This window comes from Nylanderia fulva, unplaced genomic scaffold (genome assembly GCF_048542155.1).
Source record: "Nylanderia fulva isolate GAGA-0341 unplaced genomic scaffold, ASM4854215v1 Scaffold21, whole genome shotgun sequence".
In the NCBI taxonomy this organism is placed as follows: domain Eukaryota; kingdom Metazoa; phylum Arthropoda; class Insecta; order Hymenoptera; family Formicidae; genus Nylanderia; species Nylanderia fulva.
Genome location: NW_028190275.1, coordinates 6,497 through 34,429, shown reverse-complemented (window position 1 = coordinate 34,429; position 27,933 = coordinate 6,497). Strand labels below are relative to the sequence as shown.

At 30.3% G+C, this 27,933-nt stretch overlaps 3 protein-coding genes across 5 annotated transcripts in view; 2 read left to right on the top strand and 1 right to left on the bottom strand.

The window, feature by feature from the left end:
• Positions 1 to 18,470, top strand: part of LOC114933228 (otoferlin) — a 44,459-nt gene extending 25,989 nt beyond the window's left edge. The window contains exons 7-28 of one of the 3 annotated variants that reach the window (XM_085482640.1): positions 254 to 316; positions 683 to 767; positions 4,151 to 4,494; positions 5,115 to 5,425; positions 6,212 to 6,455; positions 6,632 to 6,868; positions 7,018 to 7,326; positions 7,400 to 7,552; positions 7,934 to 8,134; positions 8,207 to 8,458; positions 8,855 to 8,905; positions 9,828 to 10,135; positions 10,344 to 10,705; positions 12,336 to 12,521; positions 12,734 to 13,469; positions 13,980 to 14,150; positions 16,148 to 16,317; positions 16,602 to 16,920; positions 17,000 to 17,198; positions 17,270 to 17,488; positions 17,738 to 17,838; positions 17,926 to 18,470. In XM_085482640.1, the coding sequence (XP_085338766.1) occupies positions 254 to 316; positions 683 to 767; positions 4,151 to 4,494; positions 5,115 to 5,425; positions 6,212 to 6,455; positions 6,632 to 6,868; positions 7,018 to 7,326; positions 7,400 to 7,552; positions 7,934 to 8,134; positions 8,207 to 8,458; positions 8,855 to 8,905; positions 9,828 to 10,135; positions 10,344 to 10,705; positions 12,336 to 12,521; positions 12,734 to 13,469; positions 13,980 to 14,150; positions 16,148 to 16,317; positions 16,602 to 16,920; positions 17,000 to 17,198; positions 17,270 to 17,488; positions 17,738 to 17,838; positions 17,926 to 18,106 (5,202 nt within the window). In that variant the 3' untranslated portion in view covers positions 18,107 to 18,470. The remainder of the gene's footprint in view (positions 1 to 253; positions 317 to 682; positions 768 to 4,150; positions 4,495 to 5,114; positions 5,426 to 6,211; positions 6,456 to 6,631; positions 6,869 to 7,017; positions 7,327 to 7,399; positions 7,553 to 7,933; positions 8,135 to 8,206; positions 8,459 to 8,854; positions 8,906 to 9,827; positions 10,136 to 10,343; positions 10,706 to 12,335; positions 12,522 to 12,733; positions 13,470 to 13,979; positions 14,151 to 16,147; positions 16,318 to 16,601; positions 16,921 to 16,999; positions 17,199 to 17,269; positions 17,489 to 17,737; positions 17,839 to 17,925) is intronic. The other 2 variants (XM_085482639.1, XM_085482637.1) reach the window with 2 other exon arrangements.
• Positions 18,471 to 18,943: 473 nt separating this feature from the next.
• Ns4 (Nucleostemin 4) lies at positions 18,944 to 21,663 on the bottom strand. Its single transcript, XM_029305708.2, has 5 exons — positions 21,278 to 21,663; positions 20,671 to 21,002; positions 19,946 to 20,591; positions 19,369 to 19,791; positions 18,944 to 19,202 (listed from the first exon to the last, which is right to left on the bottom strand). Exons 1-5 carry the CDS (start codon positions 21,366 to 21,368, stop codon positions 18,970 to 18,972), a joined length of 1,725 nt encoding a protein of 574 aa, XP_029161541.2. The 5' UTR covers positions 21,369 to 21,663; the 3' UTR covers positions 18,944 to 18,969.
• Positions 21,664 to 21,777: 114 nt separating this feature from the next.
• LOC114929544 (protein-lysine N-methyltransferase SMYD4) lies at positions 21,778 to 25,899 on the top strand. Its single transcript, XM_029301119.2, has 11 exons — positions 21,778 to 22,287; positions 22,659 to 22,902; positions 23,069 to 23,255; positions 23,373 to 23,712; positions 23,816 to 24,065; positions 24,185 to 24,528; positions 24,646 to 24,719; positions 24,816 to 24,928; positions 25,009 to 25,324; positions 25,425 to 25,587; positions 25,685 to 25,899. The coding sequence occupies exons 1-11, from the start codon at positions 22,133 to 22,135 to the stop codon at positions 25,827 to 25,829; spliced, it is 2,331 nt and encodes a 776-aa protein (XP_029156952.2). The 5' UTR covers positions 21,778 to 22,132; the 3' UTR covers positions 25,830 to 25,899.
• Positions 25,900 to 27,933: the final 2,034 nt, after the last annotated feature.

The window sequence follows — 27,933 nt, the reverse complement described above, 5'->3', positions numbered from 1 at the left end:
ATTTAGTAAAAAAATGTTTAAATGTAAAATTATAATTGAAAATGAAATTAAGAAGATTCCTGATATAATTTTTAATTACTTTATCAAATGAGCTCTGATGAGCGCTGATTTTATTTCATGATTAATGGAAATCATAATTGTTTCAGAATATATCTTCGTGTATTATTTATATTATTATTATTATTATTATTATTATTATTATTATATGCATATTCGGATCTATAACTAATTCTTTCTTCATTTTATATTTCAGTATTTCGTCTTCGATTTTCACATGCCGCCCGTTATGCTCTTCGACAAAATCATTACGTTGTCGGTAAGTTTATCCCCACGTATTATTTATATTGTGTGTAATACTGAAACTCCAAAGCAGGAAAAATCGATTAATTTGTTCGTTAATATTTAATACATTTGAAATGCATTTAGCTACGTGATAAAAGCGCGTGCGTGAATTATTTCGCTTCATTAAATCTTTTTGTCGCTTTTATCACAATTATATTCAAAGAATATTTAGATGCGTATCGGAAATCGATCACTGAGCAAAGCTGTACGGTATAAGGGGAAAAATAAAATTCTTTATGGAACTATATTTGATAAAGAATTAGGTGCTTGATATTCAAGATGAATACGCAAAATGAGGAGGGAAAGAAGCTCAATCAGTGCATCTTTTAATAATACACAGGTGCAGCAATCGCGGAATCTCTTGCGCGCTAATCTAACGCTGGGCATCTTTAAGTTAGACATCGCGTCGGTTTGGGCACAACCAGGTACAGGTTTCGCATTGTCCAGAAATTAAATGAGTCTAATGCTTGGTGCACACATAAGAATTTTATTCTTTGCGAGTGACTTACGATAAATGATTCTAAAAAAATATTGCAATTGACGTAATTCAAATATAAATTGCAATGAGAAAACTATTTAAAACGAGAAATATATACTATTGTTTAAAAAATTACAGCTTAAAATGTACACAAAATATAACATAGAAAAAAATAGATAATAGATTGGTTACAATTATATCTATCAATTATATTATGTCAATTATATATGAAATATAAATTTAGTCTTATAATTGTAAACATTTTTAGCGCTTTTTTAATGATACCTACTTTTTTTTAACAAATATCAATATCAGAAAAAGTATTATTTTTTTTAAAGAAAATATTCGTTAATATTTGATTAATATATATGAACAATTGTTATCAATTTTATCGAGAGTTACTGTCACGGATTATAAATTCTCAAGTGTAAACCCGGTATCGACTATTTACACGGTATATGATGGCAAATATATTTCATTTTATCGGCAAGTGTTACTGTCAAATAAAATATTTTCTTATTACATCGTTCTTTGCATTTTGCTTGCAAGTTTCTAAGAACTTCGTGTTTGCAAGGCAGATATTTTCTTCCACGGTAAACTGCAGAAACTTTAGAAGCAGTAAAATTCGTTATATGACGTATTACTATTTCCTAACGAGAAAAATCCTGCTAATTTGAGTCTTTACTTTCTTAACTCTTCCTGTTGAATTTAAAAGATTCTCTAAAAATGTGTGTGCGTAATTTCATGTTTCGTAACTCGTAAATTGCACGCTTAGAGTTTAACTGAATTCTTGTTTGTCGATTTCAATCGATAAATGATTGTTGTTTTCTTTTTGCTTAAAACATTAATTTAATTTTCTATTTAAAACAAAATTTAATCTTTAATTAATTAAATGTATTTTTAATATTATTTAATGAAATGTAATTTACATTTTAACGTAGTAAAAAAATTAATTAATTTTACAATATAAATCCACTTTTTTATTTAATTTTGGTAATTAATGGTATTCAATCTACGTACTATTTTTTATACACAACACATTAATAATAATCTAAATGTTAGTAGTTTATCGATGTTTTATCTCAAATTTCATTACACACTTTGAGAAACACATATTCCATGTTCTAATCATTATACGCGGAAACATCATTAGCAAATGGGTAAACATTTTAAGATGTTTTCAACGAACATTAAAGCCGTTCTTAGCATATATACATGTATTATCACAAAGATGCTTTTACACATCAGGTACTAATAACTATGTTACTCATAATAATGAATAAATTATCACATTCATTTACAAATGAAACAATATTATAACGAAAAATATTTTTCAATCTTTACATAAAAAAGAATATATTAAAAAAATATATAGAAAAATATATTTCGTCCAAAACAAAACATGTTTTCATGAAAGGCGCTTTTTTTCACTGAAATCTAGCAGTGCCATCCTACGTAATTCATAGGTCAACATTTTGGATAGAATTGTTAGGAAAAACGTTATGGAACACTATGGAAATATCAATCATCATTTGTCCGATGTACGCGAACAAACACAAAAGCATACCGCTCTATTTTTATCTCGAATCGTTCGCATGGCTTTTCATTACACACACACACACATATGTATTATATATATATATATATATGTGTGTGTGTGTGTGTGTGGTATATATGATGTGTTTACGCATGTATTATACATTCTTCGTAAATGTAATATAGGTACGCTCAGATTAATCCTGACTCGTTTTCACACATGTATCTAATGCAAGATTATAAGTTTAATAAACATCCATATGTCGAGCTAATTTATTTGCCTACAGTGAGATAAACATTCAATCAAATTATTTCATATGGAATTTTACCAATTCAATTTATTCAAATCGATAAGAAGTCAGATATTCGCGATATTTATCTTGATAAAAATAGATAAGACTAAGTACATAGACGCATAAATTTTTAAATTTAATCATTATTAGAAGTAGCGTCAATACAACATTATGTTTTATACAAATCCACGAGTGGTTTTTTTAACCGAAGCTACAATAGAGATGATTTTTCTTTAACGAGGATTATTGAACGTCATTATTTGTTACAAGTTTATCATCAATAGTAAATATTTTAAGAATCCAGTTCTAAATACATTTTGTATATAAAAATTAATTAAAATTAGTTAAATTAAAAAGATGTAAAAATCTGTCAAATATATTTCATTTTTAAATATTTTAGAAATATTTGATTTTTTTACAAAATATATATGTATCTCTCTTTCAGTGCTAGAAAAGACATTTCGTTTTTAATTTATAAAATGATATGCTATGGCATATATAAATAATGTCATTAAATTTCTATTTCACTTGTACCGCATCAATTTACATTACGATTATTTCAACATAAACTTGAATAAAGTACTAATATAACAAGATTAAAGGTCTTAAACAAAATATCGATTATGTCGTTAAAGGTGAAATGAAGCATAATCATATAGCTATTTAATTGCATTGAGGTTGCATAATATTCAGGCGCTTTCAATGCACTATTTTAATATAAAATATCTGAAATTTATGAAGCAGATAAATTTTGTATTGATTCATAAATGTAAGAGCTTATTTGATAAAGTGATTTTAATTGATATCTTCATTCATTGGATGCGTCCTGATATTAAAATCGTAATGCGTGGGAGAGAAGCATAGTTTTAAACATAAAATATTTATTAAGCATTTTTGTAAAAAAAGATAATATTAATGACTTTTTAAATGTACGAGAAAGTTATTTATATCGCTTCGACTTTTAAATATTAAACCGCATTTTATTTAAAAAAATTCAATTCACATATAAATAACCAAATAAAATAAAAATTCACAATTCTTTCGATTGTTATATGCTCTATAGAAAAACACAAAGCTGTTTGCTTTTGCAAATCTCTTCTCAATTCTCAGCTATTCTTTTCTCTCTCTCTATCTATCTATCTGTATTTTATTGTTATGTATTGTTCAACTGTGTACTAAACTATAAATTAAAAACTGAGGAGTTCGCTCAAAAAGATTAAAAATATAAAAAATGTAATGATTATTGTACAAAACGTTCTATATTTTTATTCTTATTCATATAACTATTTTTCTCTAATTATAGTTTTATATATATAATATACATTATGTATATTTCGAACAATTTTTCTATTTTATAAGAGAAATGTAAAGAAATATTAAGCATTATTGCTTTTTATGAGATATTGTTTTTAGGGTGAACTTCTCGAGTTAATTGCAAATTTTTCTTTTTTTTAAATAAATCGTCATGGATCAATATCGATACTGTGAATTGATATCCTAGATCATCAGTTCTATCACAAATGGGCCCTGCTCACCGATCCAGATGATATTACCGGTGGTCCCAAAGGTTACCTTAAATGCGACATAAGTGTCATCGGCAAAGGAGATACCGTAAAAATACCTCCGAAAAGCGAAAAAGATGAGGACGACATTGAAGGGAATCTTTTATTGCCCGACGGTGTGCCGATCGAAAGACAACGTGCGAAATTTGTAGTGAAGGTTTACAGAGCCGATGGCTTACCGAAAATGAATAGCAGCATCATGGCGAACGTGAAGAAAGCTTTCACGGGAGAAGTAAAAGATCTGGTGGACCCATATGTTCAAGTGTCTTTTGCTGGACTTAGCGTAAGCTCTACGTATCTTTACAACAAATTTAATTAATCTCTCACTGATATAAAATCATTCAAAAACTTATTATAATATTGCTACATTTTTAATCGTACAAATATTATAAAATATAAAATTTATTCTGTATTTTATAATACAAATAAAACATTATTTATATATGATATAAAGTTCAAAATAATAAAAAAATTATATATTAAAAATGTTTGCATTTAAAAAAATAGAGATAAAAAAATAACAAATCAAATTGTATAGTGTACACAGACAGGGGTAAAAACAAATTATTTTTGCAGTTGCTACTCTCATAATTTATTCTCAGTATTTTAAATGTTTACCTACTAAATTATATTATATTAATTATATTAATTAAAAGTGTTTACCTTGAAAATAAACTGCTGGTTGTATTAATTTATCCAAATATTAGACAAATATAAAAATATTTCATAATAATATCAAATCATATTTTTTCTCTATCCCTATTGTCATCTTTTAATACTTATTTATTTATTTCTGCATGAATATATATTAACAAAAATACATTTTGCCATTTGAAAAAATATAGAAATATTAAACAAAGTGCACGTGGAGACAATCCAGTATTTTTCTTTATGATACTTTAGGGGAAAACAAGCGTGAAAAGGAATAGCTATGCTCCGGTATGGAACGAACAGATAGTTTTCACCGAGATGTTCCCTCCTCTTTGTCAAAGAATAAAGATACAATTATGCGATAACGACCCAGTACACGCCACTGTCATCGGTACACACTTCGTCGACTTGAAACAGATCAGCAACGACGGCGAGAAGGGTTTCTTACCGACTTTTGGTCCAGCATTTATTCATCTTTATGGCAGCATCAGGGATTACAGCATCATAGACGAGCACTCGACATTAAACACCGGCTTAGGCGAAGGAATTTCATATAGAGCAAGGTAACAATACGTTATTTAATATCGTTCTATTTAATAATAAAATAGTTGCACAATATTATATATGTATAAACATTATTATATAAACAATACAATTATTTAACGTATAAGACGGGCAACAAGAGCCAAATCGCGGATGACAATGCGTTATCCTAACGAAACTAAATAATTTTTCGTTAGAATTAAAATACCGGTGCACAAGGCACCAAATTTTTACTTGGACACGGCCAAGATTTTAAATATGAAATAATCTCATATTTTGAGATTTAATTTCAATACCCCTTTAACCCCCCTACGGAAAATAAATAAATGAATGCATTCATTTATTTATTTTCCGTAGGGGGGTTAAAGGGGTATTGAAATTAAATCTCAAAATATGAGATTATTTCATATTTAAAATCTTGGCCGTGTCCAAGTAAAAATTTGGTGCCTTGTGCACCGGTATTTTAATTCTAACGAAAAATTATTTAGTTTCGTTAGGATAACGCATTGTCATCCGCGATTTGGCTCTTGTTGCCCGTCTTATACGTTAAATTTATATTTATATTACAGAGCCTTGTTAAAACTCTTATATTTAATACAATTATTATTATAATTATATTGATTATATTAATTATTTATATTAATAATTCATATTAGAATTAACATTTCAGAATTATATTATAACTATTAACAATAAAGCAGTGAACTAAATCAAAACTTGAATTAGAGATATAAAAAATTATTGAAATTCACAGGAAATTGTAACTTTGCTTTATTGTCTGTTTCTCGATTGTTGTTCGCGTTTAGACTATTGATAGCGATACGAACTGAGATCACCGACAATGTGGAAATGGCACCGTCAGAAGTCGAGGTGGAACCAACAGTTCCGATCAACGAGTCCGCTTACGCGAGAAACGAGGAATTCTTCCTGTTTTCTACGATTATGGATGCGACAATGATCGATAAGAAAGTCAGTGACAAGCCAATGTATTTCGAAATATCGATCGGAAATGCAGGCAACGCTCTCGACGGTCACAATGAAAGTTTAAAGGTAAAAACTCTTTTGCAATTAATTCTCGGAAAGGACAATTAGTTGAAGAGATGTCTTATCAAAGAAATTCTTTCTTCGAAAATTTTTTCTAACAGAAGAAATAAATGAGAGTGGAAAAAAATATTCCAAGGAGATGAATTTCATTTCTATAATGAGATTTGTTTCGCTTGTCGTAGATGTACAATACAGGCTCGAGGAGTTGCATTTCTGGGGATGAGGACGATCTGCAGGAAGTGCTCGCTGGATCCTGGCAAAGTACTACGCCGGCTAGTAAGCCGATGACGCACGATAAAACTTATTATTTTCTACCGTACTGGGATGACAAGCCGTGTCTTCACGTGAGAAGCACGTGGCCGGATTACAGACGCAGAATGTATAACAGCAATATCATCGGCAAGATTATCGATAAGCTGGTAAGTTTATTACAAGCCTTGATCTTGGAAAAAAATATACAAATATCAATGACATTTTTATTTTATTGAAATAACTTGGAGGGAATAAATTTTCCTCGATCAGATTTATCCTCTAAAGAGCATAAAACTGCTTTTCTTTGTATTTTTAGGAGGAAGGATTGTCAGAGGTGCAGTTGCATTTGGAAGATTCAACGTGCGAGAAGCTTCTAAAGGCTACCCTCGAAGAGCTGAGCGCCAACTGTAACCGGTATGTCAGTATTAGCAAGTCTAGCGTAACCGGTCCAGGCGTCGGGAAGACAAAACTGGATAAAGAGCGAACAAAATTGTGCCAGCGGGAGCTAGAAAATATCGGGATCATGTCGCGCAACCTCAAGGCGCTCGTGACAAAAAGTAGCTTCAAGGAGAGATTGAAGACAGCTCAGAGCTATCTGCAGAAATTAAAATTCCTCGTCGAGGATGTCAGTAGTCGTCATTTAAACGTAATCGTTGATGCATCACGAAATGAAATTGCGAAAATTTTTCTCTTTACAGCCGCAAGATTCTTTGCCGGATGTTTTCGTCTGGGTGATAAGCTCCGGTAGACGAGTCGCATACCAGAGGATATCGTGTCGTGAACTCATCTACTCGGTGGTTGACGAAGAATGCGGTCGACATTGTGGGAAAGTACAGACTATGTTCCTCAAGGTAAAGAAAGTACACTCAAAATAATGCTAAGTCGACATAGTACATGCAACCTTTTTTCTAACTAAATATATGAGAAATTGATTTGGTTAAATTTGATGATAAACTTATAATAATTTTTTCATCTATATTTATAAGAAACTTCTGCAAAATATAATTTCATAGAAATATGTATAAAATATATTATATTATAATTAATATAATATATATAATTTATTATTCATCTTTTTTATTTTTTATCGAAGAAAATTTATAATGCGTGAAAGAAGAACGCATTTATAAAGATTAAATTCTAAATTGAGTCACATCCAGTTAATAAATAATTTCAAATGTTTGTTCAAATTATTTCATATTATTCTCGCGTCGAATAGAAGTCATATATAGCTTCCAGGCAAGAAGAGGTTTGGACCTTCAGGATGGGCGATACAGACGAAACTGCAAATCTACATGTGGCTAGGGATACTGAAGCACAAAAAGTATTTTATTCAGGGTTTGCCGAAGGGATACGAGTTCGGTCACGAACTGAAGAACGTGGACCGGCCGCGAGCTTTGCCGCCAATTATGCTTCACTACATCCAGAAACATGTATGTATTTTTTTCGGCTCGTGAAACTTTCCGAAAATAAATGCATAATCGTATAAAATTCTGAATTGCCAGAAATTTCAATTGAGAGCCCACATGTACCAAGCAAGGTCGCTGATCGGCAGCGACGCTTCCGGTCTCTCTGACCCATTCGCAAGAGTGATCTGCGGTGAATTTTGCAAGAGCACCCAGGTGATCGACGAGACCCTCAGCCCGACGTGGGACGAGTTGCTGTTATTTGATGACATTTTGATCTACGGCACCGCCGAGGAGATCAAGAAGGACCCGCCATCCATCGTCGTCGAGCTGTTTGATCAGGATAAAGTGGTACGAAAAGTTTGCAATGTTTCAGTTGAATTACATATTTTTGTATTCCTCTTTTTTTTATAAATATTATCTTTTACGTTATATTATTTTTTAAATAAAAATTTGTGGAAAACCTATCTAAATGCATTCAAAGTAGCAAATATTTCGCGGAATTTCTCAAACGTTGCTGCAACTTTATGCAATTTGTGTCATAAAATTCAAAATTACTCAAGAATATTAAAAAAAAAATGAAAAATCGAAGGTTGAGAAAATTTGTACTTAATTCTGTATTAAATTCAGATTCGATATTATAATTGGAATTATATGTTAGGTGGAACGCGCGTTATTATAGAAAGTATTAAAAAATTATCGTTTCTATATCACTTCTATGATATTTCGTAATCGTTCTTTTTACAGAGTCATATTATAGCTATGGACATAACACTGCATGAGGGCTCTGCTTTAACAGTTTGTATACAAGATAATGACATTTATACGATGCCGGATAACATGAGGCACATTATACTCGCACCAGAAATACCGTAACTTAGCACGGCACACGTTATTTATGTGTCAAGACATAGAGATTAAATGGCAGATTCTTGTTACGTTAACGTTTACGAATATGGAATTTCGAAAACTGCAAGTTTCCAACTTGTGAAACTGCTGCGGTAGCTAACAGAGAGTCAAACGCACACAACCGCGCAACCGCAAATAACTTTTGCACAAAACTTGGTTTGCTTTACCTTACATGGTTTCATGCATTGTGAACAAATACACTTCTCTGTTTATTAATGGCAGTATTGTAATATTTTTTGGCACACGAAATATCTTGGAAGAAAAGTCTGCGTTATTACCGGACAAAAAATTACATATAAAAGTTTTGATTAAAATTCTTAAAAAATATTTATTTCTTTAAAAATTTTTAAGTTGAAAATTTTCATATTTTATATATATATTATATAAATTTTAGTAAATAAGTTACTTCATTAACACACCATATATAATTATTTAATTAGTAAGAAATAAATAACTTTTTATTTATTATTTATTAATTATTAAATTTCTTTCTAATTTTTTTGATAAAATTAAACAACACAAACACTTTGATAATTTTGATATTTTTGTCGAAATTAATTCAGCTTACATAAAATTATAAACGTTATATGAGCTCTAGTTTCCCTAAATGTATTCCCTGTATTTTATAAATCCAGAATTTAACCTTTCTGCATTTTCTCACGATACTGAATACCTAGTACAAGCATTTGAAATCTACTAAACTGAATATATTGCTCCCTCACTCCTACACACAATTCCTTAGTATTTTCACAGTTGATGGGTGACACTTTTGTCTCGTATGCATCGGAATTCCTATAAAATTTATTTTCAGGGAAAATCAGAATATATCGGACGAGCGATCGCCCGACCTCACGTCAAGCTCGCTTCTGAAGCCTACACTCCTCCGCAATATCCGCCGTCGTTGGAATGGTATGACGTTACTAGAGGTGCTTCAAGGGCTGGCGAGCTTTTGGCGGTCTTCGAATTGTTAGAATATCCCTCTACCAAAGATTACGGATTCCCTACTCTGCCTGATCCCAAAGATCCTAGCTGCGGTTCTCAAACTCCGGGCTCCGCTCAGGATCAAGGCCCGATTCTTCCGGTGCCCATAGGAATCCGGCCCACTTTGGCGAAATATCGGTAATACCGTTGATTTTTTATATTATTAATTCAATGGTTTTTTTTATATTTTTCAGTTATTGTTTTAAAAATTAATGATTAAGATAAATTATAAAGAGCAAACAACTTTATCGTACGATTAATTTCTTTCCGAGTATCGAGCAGAAAATAATTATAAAATAAATTGTTTTTACACAACTATATAAATATAATAAATCAATCGTTTTAGAATCGAAGTACTTTTCTGGGGCTTACGAGATTTGAAAAGAATTCACCTGTTGACCGTGGATAAACCGCGTGTGGACGTCGAATGCGCCGGCCACATTCTCTACTCGTCTGTCATAGCAAACGCGAAGAAGAACCCAAATTTCAACACACCAATTAAATTTCTGGAATTGGAGCTACCCGAGCAAGAGCTTTATCGACCGCCACTGACCATAAGAGCGGTGGATTGTCGGAGTTTCGGCAGATATACTCTCGTCGGCACTCACACCATTAATTCGATACACAAATACATGTACTATCCTTTGACCAAAAGGGCAAAGGATGCTCAGGAGAGAAAGAAAAGCTTGTACCAACTACAGTGTACAGGTAATTACATAATTAATTACAAAGGGCGTGTGAAACTGCTTTATAATTGTGATAACAGTTTAATGAAACATATAATTTAAATAAATATAATTAAATTACTAGAGTAATAATAAAATAATTGTATTATTAGGGAGAATATATATATTGTACATATATTTTATTTTTGATTTTAATTTAATTATGAGATAAAAATTTTGTTAAATAATAAATTACAAATTTTGTTCATTATAATATTATATTTGAATGGTAACTACGAAAATTAATTAAAATATTATTTTTTTAATGAAATTATTAATTTTGTTAATAATATATAATTTGTGAATTAAAATTTTTAAATTTAACGTATAAGACGGGCAACAAGAGCCAAATCGCGGATGACAATGCGTTATCCTAACGAAACTAAATAATTTTTCGTTAGAATTAAATACCGGTGCACAAGGCACCAAATTTTTACTTGGACACGGCCAAGATTTTAAATATGAAATAATCTCATATTTTGAGATTTAATTTCAATACCCCTTTAACCCCCCTACGGAAAATAAATAAATGAATGCCTTGTGCACCGGTATTTAATTCTAACGAAAAATTATTTAAATATAAATTTAACATATATAAGATAGGCAATAAGAGTCAAATCGCGGATGACAGTGCGTTATTCTAAACGAAACTAAATTTTTTCGTTAGAATTAAATACCTGTGCACAAGGCACCAAATTTTTACTTGAACACGGCCAAGATATAAAATTGGAATAATCTCTACAAGAGATTTTTAATTCCATGTATCCCCTATTCCCCCTAAAGAAATAAAGTGCGAGAGAAAAATATAGATCCGAAAGTCGCAGAATCGGGAATCGAACCCGAGACCTTTCGCTTGCCGGGCGACTGCTCTTCCAACTGAGCTATTCAGATCCTTTCGATTCTATACTTTTCTCTGTTATATATATTAATGTTGGTAAATAAACGCCTTTAAGCCAGCGTGTATAAATTAAGAGTTTAACTAGGCTCTGTAATATATAAATATAAATTTAACATATATAAGATAGGCAATAAGAGCCAAATCGCGGATGACAGTGCGTTATTCTAAACGAAACTAAATTTTTTCGTTAGAATTAAATACCTGTGCACAAGGCACCAAATTTTTACTTGGACACGGCCAAGATATAAAATTGGAATAATCTCTACAAGAGATTTTTAATTCCATGTATCCCCTATTCCCCCTAAAGAAATAAAGTGCGAGAGAAAAATATAGATCCGAAAGTCGCAGAATCGGGAATCGAACCCGAGACCTTTGAGGGGAATAGGGGATACATGGAATTAAAAATCTCTTGTAGAGATTATTCCAATTTTATATCTTGGCCGTGTCCAAGTAAAAATTTGGTGCCTTGTGCACAGGTATTTAATTCTAACGAAAAAATTTTAGTTTCGTTTAGAATAACGCACTGTCATCCTCGATTTGGCTCTTATTGCCTATCTTATATATGTTAAATTTATATTTATTTAGTTTCGTTAGGATAACGCATTGTCATCAGCGATTTGGCTCTTGTTGCCCGTCTTATACGTTAAATTTATATTTATATTACAGAGCCTTGTTAAAACTCTTATATTTAAAATTTTTAAATTTTATGTTTTAGCTATTGATCCATCTAAATCGAGATATCAGCAAACATCATTGCCTGATTCATTGACCGATTTGGAATCTAATAACGGTGATACCATCATTAATCTTGGATTTGATATAGTAGGTGGTCCTACAAAGAAAGACAAAACAGAGCAAAATATACGCAGGAAGCAAAGTATAGTCAATGACAACAGCATGGGTTCGTCTGAATGCTATATTTATTTAATTATTTAATTATGTATTTAGTTAAAATGAAAAAAATTCATTTAAGAGATTGAGATCTTTTAATTTATATATTCTTAATGACAATTTCTCAGACAATATCATATTTTCTGTTACATATATTCCCTCGCTTTATTAATTATTTATAACTTTAAATATATATGGCAACCTTCTTTTTAATATTTTCAGGCGATTTAGGCGCATTAGAGGATGGAGACGGCTGTCAAGATTGGTGGACGAAATACTTTGCGTCCGTGGAGGCGATGATCGAAGAGAATAAAGAATTACGTAAAGAAAAATCCATATTCCAAAATCAGCCGAACGGAACGTTACCAATGCTTTTGGATGAGGCTGTCACACAAAGTCAATTACAAGCTACTTCGGGCGAGAAAAATCCCGGAATTACACCCACGAAAAAATTGTTCGGTCTGAAATCACCGACGAACGCAGCGAGATTCGTCTCGAGGCTCAGCCCAAAGCAAACGCAACAAAAGTACAAGAAGGCCGCTCTTCTGAAGATTTATCCCGGAGAGCTGGAAGCTCAACCTGAGTTTGAGCAATTCAAGGAATGGTTGCACACCTTCGAGCTGTATCGCGGTAAAAAGACCGGCGATGAAACCGAAGATGAATCAAGAATCGTCGGCAATTTCAAGGGTGCACTGAAAGTCTACAAATGGCCATTGCCCAAGGATCTGGTGAATCACACCGTGATGGGTTTCGATCCGCAGTACGGATTCTTTCAAGGTGTCCCATCGAACGAGCCTATTCACGTCCTAGTACGTGTTTATGTCGTTAAAGCTAACGACCTTCATCCTTGTGATCTCAATGGGAAAGCGGATCCCTACGTGGTCTTACAACTAGGAGGCAAGAGAATCAGTGATAAGGAGCATTACGTGTCGAAACAGCTGAATCCTGTTTTCGGAAAGTATGTGTTTTATATTATATTATAATATTATAACAGTCGTATATATATATATATATATATATATATATAATATTGCAATCAAGAAGCTTGATAATATTTAAAAACTTACTAAATTATAGAAATTAAATTTTCATCGAAATTATAAAATTTTCAATTTTTTATAGATTTTTAGTGATCTATGTAATTTAACTTTGTTATATGAAGAATATTATTTTATTATGTATATATATGTGTGTGTGTGTGTAAAAAATAAAAGTACAAATATTAAAAGAGTAAATATACAGTTACATAAAATAAGAAGAAAAATAATAAATAAAATAAAAGAAAAATAAATAAAATAAAAAAAGAAATAAAAGTATGATTATACTTTTATTTCTTTTTTTATTTTATTTATTATTTTATGTAGCTATATATTTACTCTTTTAATATTCGTAGTATTATCTCAAAAAACAAGTTAAAGTTTCGTTATTTATGATCATTCGTAATTTAATTGCTAATGCGTGTTTTAAGGTGCTTTGAGATCGAGGCAACGTTTCCACAGGATTCCTTGCTCACGGTACAAGTTCTAGATTGGGATCTAGTCGGAACGGACGATATGATCGGGGAGACTAAAATTGATCTAGAAAATCGCTTCTACAGCAGACATCGCGCTACGTGCGGACTCGCAAAAAAATACGACGAGTAAGTCTAATGAGTAGCAATTACGACGTGCATGGCAAATAAATTTCAGGCCTTAGTGCAATGAAACAAATCGCGTCACGCAATTCGGTGATCTAACAATGCAGCGACTTTTTATCGCATCAGTAGCAATCATTTGTTTAAAACTAGCGGAATACGAAGAAGAATAAAATACTTACGTGTAAAGAATAAAATACGTGCTGTGATTTACTTTTAACAAGTTTTTCTTAATTAAAGATTATAAACTTTTACGCCGCAATTCTCCTTGAATCTAATTTTAATTTAACTCTCTTTTAAAGAGCATATGCACATTACAATTATGAATAGATAATATTATTTTCACTTTATAGATTACTAAATTAGGCAAGAAATTGCTAACAGTGAGATTATTATCGTTATCTCTATAAAATATTTTACAGCGTTATTTACACGATTCAATCAATATTTTTTAGGCCAGTGGACCTACCTGTATTGGCCATTCATTTCTCCTAATTATTATTTCTGATGCATGAGCATAATTTTACGCTCACATACGATCGTTTATTATACATCGTTGAATTTAATTTTGCCGTAACTAACATAAAGCCGAGTTATCGATCAAAATACTTTCATTATTTTTCTAATAATAATATATATAATATCACTTATAATAAAATTTATAATTTTATAATAAAATAAAATTCTTTAAAAACATTCATCATATTATATAGATCATGTAATTAATCGATAACTTGGATTTACATCAATAAAAGTAAAGTATTTTCATATGTCACACTACATAGATGGATGGAATACAAAAAAATTAGGATAATCAACGTTTGGTAAAAGAATAAATTATTTTTATATATAACAGTTGTTACTATATGTAACAATGAATAAAATCACAAGCGCATTCTTTAAATAAAATAAATAAGTAAAATAAAATTCTGAATTGAAATTCTTTATATCTTCTTTAATTTATACTTTAATTTACACTTGTATGCTTTAATTATGTATATTATGAAGCCATCTATCAAAAATTCAATCTAAATAAGTTTGATTTAATTTATTCTATAGTCCATCCATTTTGACGCAACGAATCTACAATTATCTACAATCTACAACTACAATCTATAAATTCATTGCCTCAAAATTAAATAAAAAATCTTACTCACCGACACCGATGTACAACAGCGGAATAGTTGATGTTCCAACTACGTTGTCTGTAACATACAAATAAAAAATCTAAATTATAACAGCGTTCAAATTATAATTATTATTTCAAAAAATTATTGAATGCGCCAAACTTTATATTTGGCACAAGAATAATAAAGTATATATAAATATATGTATATAATCAAATAATTTTATAAATTAAAAAAAATGTTTACTAGAACCTTATACAAAATATATTCACATAAATATTTATATATTATATCTCTTAAAAAATTACATAATATCTCTAAATTTCTCTTGTTTAAATTGATCAAATAAATGAACTGAATTAATGCGATTTATAAAAATTAATATTTAAACAATGATACTCACCTTAGAGTTGCTCCGCTGATGCTCGATGCCTCATCCAGGCCTCCTCCTCCTCTCAGGGTCAAGGTCGTAGTTTGTTAATTAACACGTGCTTTTAATGGCACTCCCGAATTTTACGTTGCCTGTAACAAACAAATATAAAATCTAAATTATAGCAGTGTTCAAATTACTATTTCAAAAAATTATTATTAGACGCGCCAAACTTTATAGCCTACGTTATTCAGGAAAATCTAAGATCTATCTATCAATGAAAGATTTTTTTCAAATCGGTTTAGTAGTTTCTAACATTAGATTACTCCGAAGAATGAAACAAACTTTACCTCTTTATACACTAATATAATATATTATAGAATAGATATAGAAGTATAGATATACATATATATACATATATCAATATATGTCAAAATAAGACTCAAATTTGAGAATGCAAGTAAAATGTGATGTACAAAATTAATTAAATGTTATTTTTGCTTTAGGACTGGATATAATAAATGGAGAGACGCGATGAAACCGACTCAGATACTTTCAAAATTATGCAAAGATGGTAAAATCGATGGACCAGTATATTCTCACGGACGCGTTACAATTGGGAGAAAAACATTTTCTCTTTCGAACGAGGAGATGGAATTTTACGTGCATACGAAGGGTATGAAGAGATTTTATATAAGAGAATACAAGATTCTAAATTAAATTCTAAATTAATTAAATTATATAATATTTTTATTACTTATACATTTTTTCATTATTTTATATATACTATATATCTTTAATTTGTTAATCATTATATTATACATATATAATATTAACTGTATATTTGAAAGCTCTATTAAACATACATGTATATATACATATATATTATGTATAATTAATGGAGCTTTTTTTGCAGTTTCGACTACGTCAACATAAGATTTTCTTCGATCATTTTTCCAGGAATGGAAGAGCACCTCGCCTTAGCAGTTCTCCATCAATGGAACAATTTTCCACGAATAGGTTGCACTCTGGTACCAGAGCACGTGGAAACTCGACCGCTCTATAATCCGGAAAAGCCCGGAATTGAACAGGGAAAATTGGAAATGTGGGTGGACATGTTTCCAATGGACATGCCTTCACCCGGACCATCCCTCGATATTTCACCCAGAAAGCCCAAGAGTTATGAATTGCGAGTTATAATATGGAATACAGATGATGTCGTCCTGGAAGATGACGCCTTCTTTACTGGCGAGAAGATGAGCGACATTTATGTAAAGGGGTAAAATCCTCCGTCATAAAGAAACGAAATCTTACATTCATGTTCAATTATTTTATACATCATTTATTGCTTTTCACAGATGGTTAAAGGGACCGGAAGATTGTCAATCCACCGATATTCATTACCGATCATTGACCGGCGAAGGAAACTTTAATTGGCGTTTCTTATTTCCATTTGATTATCTGGTAGCGGAAGAAAAGATCGTTATTAATCGTAAAGAAAGCCTGTTTAGTTGGGACGAAACCGAGTGCAAAATACCAGCACGCTTAGAATTGCAGGTAATTTCGAACAATCGTTGCTTTCGCGATCTCGTCCTGAGATAGATATAAGAATAGGACGCTCTTTACAGGTCTGGGATGCAGATCACTTCTCCGCAGACGATTTTCTTGGTGCTATAACTCTCGATCTTAATCGATTTCCTCGAGGAGCGAAGAATAGTAAGCTTTGCTCGTTGAGCATGCTGAAGACGGACGGCTCTGTGCCGACAGTTAACATCTTCAAACAGAAACGTATAAAAGGCTGGTGGCCCTTTTATGTGAAGAAAGAAAATGAAGATATGGAACTGACTGTAAGTTAACAATTTTAACATAAAAAATAAATCTAAAAAATATTAATGTATATATGTATATTTATAATATGCTAATTATACATAAAGAGATATCACTATCACACATACACAAGTTTATTAAATAATTTTAAAAATAAAGCTATTAAAAATATTATCTTAAATTTATTAAAAAATATATGTATAAGATATTTTATATGTTTCATCAATCATGTATATATTTTATTAAGTATCTCATTATACGTTATATAGGGAAAGGTTGAAGCTGAGATACATTTGCTTACAAAAGAGGAGGCCGAAAAAATTCCTGCTGGTTTTGGTAGAAACGAGCCAGATCCACTGGAGAAACCAAAGTTAGTATAATATATATGTATAATATAAGCTTTTATGTGTGTATCTTCTTATATTTAATCTCTTTTTATTTTTCATATTTTTTGCAGTCGACCAGACGCGTCCTTTATGTGGTTTCTCAATCCGCTAAAGTCCATCAAATACATAGTTTGGCACAATTACAAATGGGCTATCTTAAAGGCTATAGTCGCGATTGGTTTGATTATACTTATGCTATTATTCTTTTACGCAATACCCGGTTACTCTGTGAAAAAGATCTTAGGAGCTTAAATGCTGTTTGGCGCAATATATAATTGCTATTTTCGGTACGTAGAGAACAATATTTTGAACAATTTGAAGAGATATATAAATAAGAACAGTATTGATATATTGTTTCAAAAAATTAACGTAAATTAATCTATCATCAGATCGAATTCTTTAAATTTCCTTTAATAATGTGGACTTATGAAAATTAAGATTTTTTTTATAGTGATTAAATAAATGGACATTAGAGTTTATAATCAATGGATCTCAATAGGTCTCAATTAATCAATGGATCTCAATTAATGAATTCAGGATCTTTCTCTAAGCCAATTTATAAAAGAGTTGCAATTGAGAAATATCCGCTTTGTATAAAATATCAAAGTAAACAAAATATTTTTCGAAAAAAATAAAATTTATCTCTCTTGCATTTTGTTTCATATTATAATTGTTATAGAACAGTAGATTATTTATTAACATAAAAATATATCGTTGTAGATAATTTTAATGATATATACTTTATTCCTATTGTGCAACGATGTAGCTTATCGTAGTTAAAAGAAAAATTCTTAATCAGTTTATAGTGGACCAAAGTAACACCAGAATAGTTGCAAACTAGAATTACATTGTAAATAATTCATACGCACAGTAATTTTGAAACATCTGTGGGAAAACGAGAAAAATGTAATAGAATAATGGCTTGTACAAAAATGATATATTTTTACTCGTAATATTCTGTCATAATAATTGTGTTTCGCGGGCGAAACAGAAAGAGCCGATTATTCTTCTTATCATCAGCAGATTGCTCATTATATATTAAGAAAAAAATATATGTGTGTAAAAAAAAAGAAATAAAAATACAAAATCTAAAATGCATAAAATAATGAATCATTTTATTGTTCTGTAGACAACGCTGAAAACTTATTAGCTACAAACACATCATTTTCTTCACTCGACGATTCCGTAGAATTATTCGTTGCATCTCGAGATTTTTTTTCTTGCTTTTCGTTGTAGGTTTCTTCGTCTTCAGAAGATATGTATTCTGTTGGTATATCGAGATCATCTCCTTGGTTTTTAGCTTGAATCCATCTTACTGTATCAACATCTGTATGATTTTCCCATTTTTCTAGAAAAAAATTATTTGCGTTTTATTTATTTCAAACATCATTTCTCTCAAGTACGTCCTTAATAATTTTTAAATTATGAGTGTAGTATTTTTAATAATATATTTTATTAAAAATGTTATCAAAAAATATTTTAATTAATAAAAAAGAATAAAGAAAGAATAATACCTTTATCCACAGTCCAATTCGGCGGATATATATATACGCAAATCTTTCCTTCTACCGCCATTCGTAGTAACGAATTTGCCGCTCTATAAGTGTCCAATCTAGCTGCTCGGGCTGTCACAAAATCCCTTTTGATAGCCCAAGCATCACAGATATCCATAGCGGACCACGTATCATCATTCTCTGGATGAGAAATGTTTAACAATTTTGGCAGATCCAGCCTTTCAGCCAAAAACTTTATGGTCGTGTACGGTTCCCTAACTTGAGCGATCGGAAATGAACCCATTAATATTTGCAACTGTTTTGGCACAGTTGAAGGAAAGACTAAACCAGGACAATCACACAAGCATACGTTTTCCGTAAGAAAAATGGTTTGAAAATGTTTGGTGTGACCGGGTGTGCGAGACACACTCACGACTTTTTTACCTGTAAAAAAAACAAAATATTAGAAATCCATTCTAACATATCACATTTAATATTAAATATAATCTTTTAATTTTATGTCTACAGCTTAGAATTAAATGCACTCAATATAGAATATATATAATTAAAAAAAATTGAATTGAAAAATCTTGTATACCCATCAATGCATTCATCAAAGATGACTTTCCAACATTCGGCGTTCCAATGCATCCAATAGTCAGAATTCCGTTTATATATTTTTCGTGTTTGAAGTAAGTAGTATCTTCCTTCTCTATCGTTATATTATCTTTATGATCTATGTCATCTAGATCATACTCTAAATGCATTTCTTCCTGAATTTTTTTATGCCAAGAACTTAGATCAACTTTGTCCTTGACAATGTCTTTACAAGTCTCCATTAACTTTTGCGCTCCTTCCGCGGCCATTCGTAATTTTCCCCTACGACGTCTTTTCTTTATACCTTCGTCATTATTCATATTACCATGAAGATTATAAGTAGGATACGAAGTAAACATTAAAATGTGTAATTTTGGATATTGACTATGAAAGTATTCCTTCCAAGCCACTACTAAGGCTGGAGGCGCTAGATCAACTTTGTTTAGCACCAAAATCATATCTTTTTGCAACTCGTTCGTCACATAGTGGTACAAATACGGAGGAAACATCAAAACAGGATATCGAATATCGACAATAATCAACAGAACGTCCGACATCTCTAAGACTCTCCACAATTGCCGCCAAGTTTCTAAATTTAGTTCAAAGTAACTGAAGCTACCTAATTCTTCCATGTTCTTTAAGTATTCCTAAATACAAAGAATTGTACTGTTAGCTAAAAGTAAATTTAACATAAGCTAGGATTTTGTTTAACACAGATTCGCATACTGTGAAATATCTCTGTTCTCTTATATTTAAATGCTCTTTCGTCATATTAAAATCCCATGGAGGTCTCCTTGGCATATCAATCCCAGGTGGAAAATAATTGTCAGAAATTTCTTGATCCTTCAGGCTCACAGGTTCAATACTTTTTAAGGCTTGTTCCTTGTGCTTTCTCAATTCCTCATTAGTCTCTTGAAAGAATTGTAGCGCATATCTATTCCTTGAAGATTTGCTATCTCTTGGTTGTTTATTTATCTTTTGTACTTTTACTTGTCTTCTATGCTCTACACTGCTTGCATTGCTAGAACATTCATCCTCATTGTCATCTTGATTTGAAACTAAAATTATAAACATACATATTGTTTTATCATTCATCAAAGTGATATGATTTCATATAGTTAAAATATAAAATTATTAAAATTAAAATGTGTAAGAGGAAATATATTTTAATATTCTAAAAACAAGTAAATCTCTGTCACCCTTAAATTTACAAAAATTTGTGTAAACCTACATGTGATAAAAAAAAAGAAAGAAATAAGAAAGATTTTATCAATAAAAGAAAGGAAGATAAAATAAAGATATGTATATATTTAATAAAGATATTGATACATACCGAGCAAAGTACGTTGCCGTTCCTTTTTAGCTTGCATTTGCAGTTTCTTGGCCTTTCCACTGAACGGGGTTTTTCGCCTTCCCTGAGGCATGTTTTCACAATTTTAACTTCTTTACTTTTCCTAAAGTACTCAACTCACAATCGAACACTAACAATAAATGTCATCAAATATAATCGAATGTGATTTATTTATCAACTTGTTAGATTTAATTTTATAATTAAAGCCACTTTATATTAATACTAATATACTAGAAAGTATATTAGTCATGGTATAGCGATTCGTCAAACGACAAAAATCTGAGTAAAATCTATCAGCTAATCGATCTAGATTATCTGATAGCGAGATATGAAAGTAAACACATGTAAAGAATTATATAGAGAAATTATAAGGAAAAATCGACTAATCATGAGTTCGATGTATTATTCATGGAACTCTTTGATTGGTCAATCTAGCAAAAAACCCTATGAATTGCTCGCTATGATTGGTTACGAGATGGTAAAACCATGAATATAAAAGTTTCTAGTTGAGTCGTATGCAAATCAACCAATCAAACATTTTTATTTACGTTTCGAAAGTGTTGTTTTTCTCTCTCCTTTTATCCCTTTTTCTCTTTTCCTATCGTGAACGCAAACACATATTTTTTAATCGTCAGAGGTTTACTGACGAGAGATTGAAAACGAGAGATTTAACTGAAGCAGACGGAAGTTGACTTGTTTCGTGACATTAGTTGCTGTTTGCTAAAATCAATAAACATAAACCGTCGCCTTTCTGTGCTTTGTCATTGCTGAATAGCAGTAAAGTCACGTTGTGTATTTTATTCCAAGAAAGAGTTGTATTTATCTTTCTATCGTCAAATGTATTCCGAAAAAAACTTGGTCGAGATGCAGTGGGATAGCGTTGTAGATTACTTGTATCATATTGTAAAACCGAATCAACTCGAAAATGATATAAAAAATATGAAATGCGAAAGTGAGCTAATGTCTTGTTTATTGACTAATAAGGACGTTACGTGAGTATAGATATAAATTTCTTATAAATATTACAAATATTTTCATGTTGAATAGAGCTAAGCTCTATATTTTATGCGTCCTAATTAATTGCTTCAATTAACCTTTAGAGAACGGGACTGGTCCTTTTAGGGACCACCTATTTGATCGGAGTTTTGTCCTAAATTATACATTCGATTTATATATGAATTACACGTTTTAAAAGAGGTCGATTTGCAATGAAAATTTCCCATTCTCTAAAGGTTAACTATTTAGTATACTTGTGTTTGTCTATTATAATATAAATTAAATTGGGCTTCCTGATCATCTATCAGCTTTTGCATTATCTATTCTAATTAGTAATTATATACTTGTATATAAAATTATATTGCAGAAAATTTATATCTTTATGGCTAAGTAATCTTTACAATGAAGGAAAGATAAGAAAGGAAAGAAAGAACCTGAGTATATCAAAATCGCATAATGACAAAGGACGCGAAGCATATAAAAAAAAAGAATATAATGCTGCTATAAAATTCTTTACAAAGAGTGCGATATATGCTTCATCAGATGATGTAGAGCTGTCATTAGCAATTGCAAATCGATCAGCAACTTTGTTTTATTTGGAAAGATGGCAAGTAAGTAATAGAATTGAACTATATTCAAAGATTATAATATGTATTTTTGCTGCACTTTTATTTATTTATTTAATTTATAATTTATTTTATTTATAATAACTGTGTGTGCATGCTCAAAAGTAATAAGATTATATTTGTAAATGTAATTTATTAATCTTGTGCAAAGGATTGCATCAAAGATATCGAACTGGTGTTAGACAAGTTAGACAAGTATCCGAAGCAGTTACATGGCAAACTATATCTACGTTTAATTGAGTGTTACTTGAAACTGAATAAAAAAATACAAGCTGCTCCAATTATTTCTAAACTTAACAATTCAAGTGCTCAATATGATATGACACCTAAACAGACAGGCAAGTATTCACTTTATGTACTTGTATATATCTAAAATTAGGAAGAAAATTCTAAATACTTATTACAGACATCTTTCATATTTCTGATATAATTAATAATTAATGAAACTTTTATAGCGCGATTACAGAAATTGAATAAACTAAATCTGCAAGTCCTAAAAACAACTGAGGAGATGAATGATGTAAACGATACAAGTAACAATGTTGAATCTCCTTTGCAACCTATACTTAAATGCCTAAAAATGGATAATGAAAATCCTAATTTTCCATCTGCATCAGCTAGTATAGAAGTAAAATATACTCCAGAGAAAGGAAGATATGTTGTAGCTAACAGAAATATCAAAAAGGGTGAAACTCTTTTCATTGAAAACGCATTTACCTTTGTCACAATAAATAACAAAAATTATAATACTCTTTGTCACAATTGTTGCAAGAACTACAATGATATTCCTATACCGTGAGTTCTATTATTTTTTACTATATGAAGATTAACAATTCTTACAAATGTAGATATAGATACTTCATATTATGTATAATATATAATACTACATATTACACAGATGTACGGAGTGTGTGGACACTTTATTTTGTAATATGAATTGTTGGAATAAAGCACACCTGTCTCACCATCGTTGGATATGTCCTGCCAGTCAAATGGGTCTTTTGCGGCAGATTGGAATAACACACTTGGCTCTAAAATTATTATGTGTGTGCCGCACTACGACCAATGAGAGACGATTTAATGACGTACAGCAATTAGTGACCAATTTTAATAAACTCGCACCAACTGACGTTATTTCGTATGGAATTGTGAGTAATATAATTTTTACAAAAAGAAAATACCTGATACACATATATTTATATAATATAGACAATTTTATATGAATCAATTATATGAATCAAGATTTACTTTGTCTTTCCTTTTTCAGACAGCAACTATGCTTACATTATATCTATCAAAATATACAGATTTTTTTAATGATTTCAATCTTGAAGAATGCTTAGTATCAAAGTTTTCTAACAATAATTTTAATATTAAATGTAAACTTGCAACAGAAGATGATAAACAATTGTATGTAAGTTCTTTATTGTTGAGGCATATATTGCAGCTTATTTGTAATGGACATGCTATTACAAAGATTATAAAGACAGATATGAAATCAAATAATACTGAAAATTTATTTCTTTACGAAGAACAAATTAGAATAGCTACAGCAATTTATCCTTCTGCAAGTATGATGAATCATTCTTGTGATCCTAATATAATTAATAGGTAATATATAAATATTTTTGAAATTCAACAAGAAACAAGAATTATTTATTGTATACATAAATATATAATAGGATTCTTTCTATTATTTTAATAACATAATGCTATTATTTTTTTTAGCTTTTTAGATCAGACTTTAGTAGTTAAAGCTATAAAGAATATTGAAAAAGGTGAAGAAGTTTTTCATTGTTATGGTATGTGAAAAGTTCATAATTTTAATTATATTATATTAATATCAGATTTTTATATTATATTATTTGTTCTTATTTTGTATTATGTGTGCGAAACAGGGACTGAATTTAGAAGAATGTCGAAAGTGGATAGGCAAGAACATCTGGAAAGTCAATACTGTTTCACATGTAACTGTAAAGCATGCACGACGTCAGAGTATGAAAATTTTATGGTAAATTACGAGCCGTTTTTGTATGTATATTCAAAACTTTATATCACATTAATATATAAAAATTGTTATTTTTTTTAAAGAAAAAATTTACTGCAATGAAGTGCCCTGAATGCAGCGGACCATTATTATTATGCGACGATCATGACCCTCCAATGTTTTGCTCAGATTGCGGAGCAACAGTTTTTGAATTCATTTATATTTATAAAATAAGACAAGCACAACTGCAAGCTAATACTTATTTCAAAGGAGCAGAAAATTACATAATTAATGAACAGTGGCAGAAGGCAGCTGATGAATTAAAGCAATGCTTGTCTATTAGGAAAACAATATTATACAAACATCATGACGACATTATTACAACCTTCGATTTGATGGCACGGTTATGCATTCACATGAGTATGTATCAATAACTTAATTTTCTTTAAAACGAAAATAGGAAAAAGCGTTTTTGAAAAAGTAATATATATATATATATATATAATTTTTTTGTCATTAGATCAACGATTGGCTGCAATTTATTATCTTGACTACACCATCGTGGCGATCGGAGAAAAATATGGTTCTTGTAGCATAGAATTATGCAACGAATTAAATAAAATAACGGATATATGCCTTACTTATTTAGAGAAGGAATTTAATACAACATCAAAATATTACAAGTATATTATATTTTTATTATTTATATTGTCGTAAGTGATAATTGCTTACGCGATTATAGTATACTCATTTAATATTTATTTGTGCACCTTGTTACAGAAACGTTTTGAAAAAGACACGTCGATATCTGAATAATGCTCAACAAATTCTAGATATTGTTTATGGACCATGGCATGAAATTTATACTGAAATTGGAATAAAACAGAAGATCCTTTCTAAAATTTTACAAAATTTCAATGTCTGATAAATATATAATATATGTGTAAACAACCTGTAATATGTAATAATGAGTAAATAAAAGAGAGAGAGAGAAAAAAAAAGCATTCTTTACTTATCTTTTTATAAAGATTTGTAGCAAAAATGAGATGACCTTGATGATACATACACAAATTTTATATATATATATACTATTACATCAGCATTATTTTTTATCATACATGTATCATATTTTATTATATTTCTCATTTATCTTATTTCTTTAAACAATAATTTTGTAACATTAACAGTTTATTTAAATTTGAGAAAAAGAAGAAATCTCAAAATTATCGTATTCTAAATTTTTATTTTATGAAACTAGAGAGAACTAAGATTTAATTTTAAAAACTTTTTCAATGAATAAAACAATTTTTTTCATTTACAACGTATGATATGTTTCGACAAGTCTAAACTTTATCTGAATTTCAACGCTACCATACGAGATCGTATTCCTTCATTATGTTTTCGAATTTATTGCCATTAGAACGATAATCATAACGATTGTTATTTCCTCGCAGTAGGTACGTGGCAATATGAACATGAAGAGTTGCTCAAGAAGATAGTTCGGGCTTCTAGATTGGATCGTTATCGTTTTAGCTCCCAATACCCTATGCTTCTCCCAATTTCGAAGTTTGGCAAGGAAGTAATTACCGTGCCCTTAATAGAATTCCCTGCATCAAAATCGATCAAATAGCATCGCGCGAATACCTTTGTCGTCGCCGTGAATTGGTCATTAACAGGTAACTTGTTACACTCTGCGCGTAATTATCGCGAATAATATTAATGCGTCAAGATATCGACTAAAGACATCTAACATTAATTCAAAGATTTATGCTCCTTCTATCACATAGAAATTGTCAGGAACTAATTCCTTGTACAATTATCTTCTCTTTTAATCGTTAACATAAAATTAAACGAATTTAATTTCTGTGAAATTAAATATTCTTAAAATCGAAAATATGTGCGAAGTAAACACATTTATATTTTTACAAATCCATATATAGTTTGTCTCAAAATAAAAGATAAAAGTTTGTTATTTATCGGTCGATATGCAAAAGTGAGTTGATGACATTGAATTGATAAGTATAAAATAGCATCCTACCTTTATCGGACAATTGATAGAATTTTAATCGATTCAAGTCAAATCATTTATCAAAGCGAAATTGAAATATTATGCACGCAAAGACGCAATTAATTATTTGCGAGACACTGAAAACCGATGCACTAATGTGCGCTCAACGTATTAAAATACACTCTCTATACAAATCCAATTATTTTGCGACTTGTGATAATGCTGTAAAAGCATTGTCATGAGTCGTTTGGAGATACTTAACTTTCTCTTTATAATAAACATTCCAGATATTACTTCTAAAAGCCTTTCCCACTATAACGTAGGGATCAAGGTGTACTTTGTTGGAAGGATTATATTATATAATTTATTTTATAACTGAGAGATTTTTTATACTTATATAGCAATATAACATAAATATCTGATATACAAGTTAAAATTAAAAATAAATATTTGCAGATTGCAATATTCGAAAATATCAGATTTACCGATTGTTTACACGACAGATTTCAATTAAATAAACAGCAAATACGTTATATAGTGTAAAAAAAATCAACGTTAACGTAAAATAAATTAATTTATTGTCATCGCGAAATATTATGACGTAAAACAGAATAAATTCATGCAGAATATAATCTGCTTTTTCAATTTCAAATTGATTATATAGTTATTAAACAATTGATATGTTTTTATTTTTTGCGCGCACTTAGTTATATTTATTTCTTACGAAAAAGAAATAAACTTTAGGAAAGAAAATATTTTAATTTGGTTCTTTCTCTGGAAAATAGATATTTCGGATAGAGTTTCATATTCTAGAGACACCTATTTTTGTGATATTATTCTCGTTTATCTAAAAAAATGCAAAGAGAACGCGGCATTCGCTGTCGAATTATCATCCGTTATGTAAAAAAGCTTTTACTTGGATTGTTAAATATTAAAATTATTAATGGTTGTATCTATTCTACGCGACACTTGCTTTTGCGTTCGCGACACTGACTTTACGACGCGACCTTTTCGCGTTCGC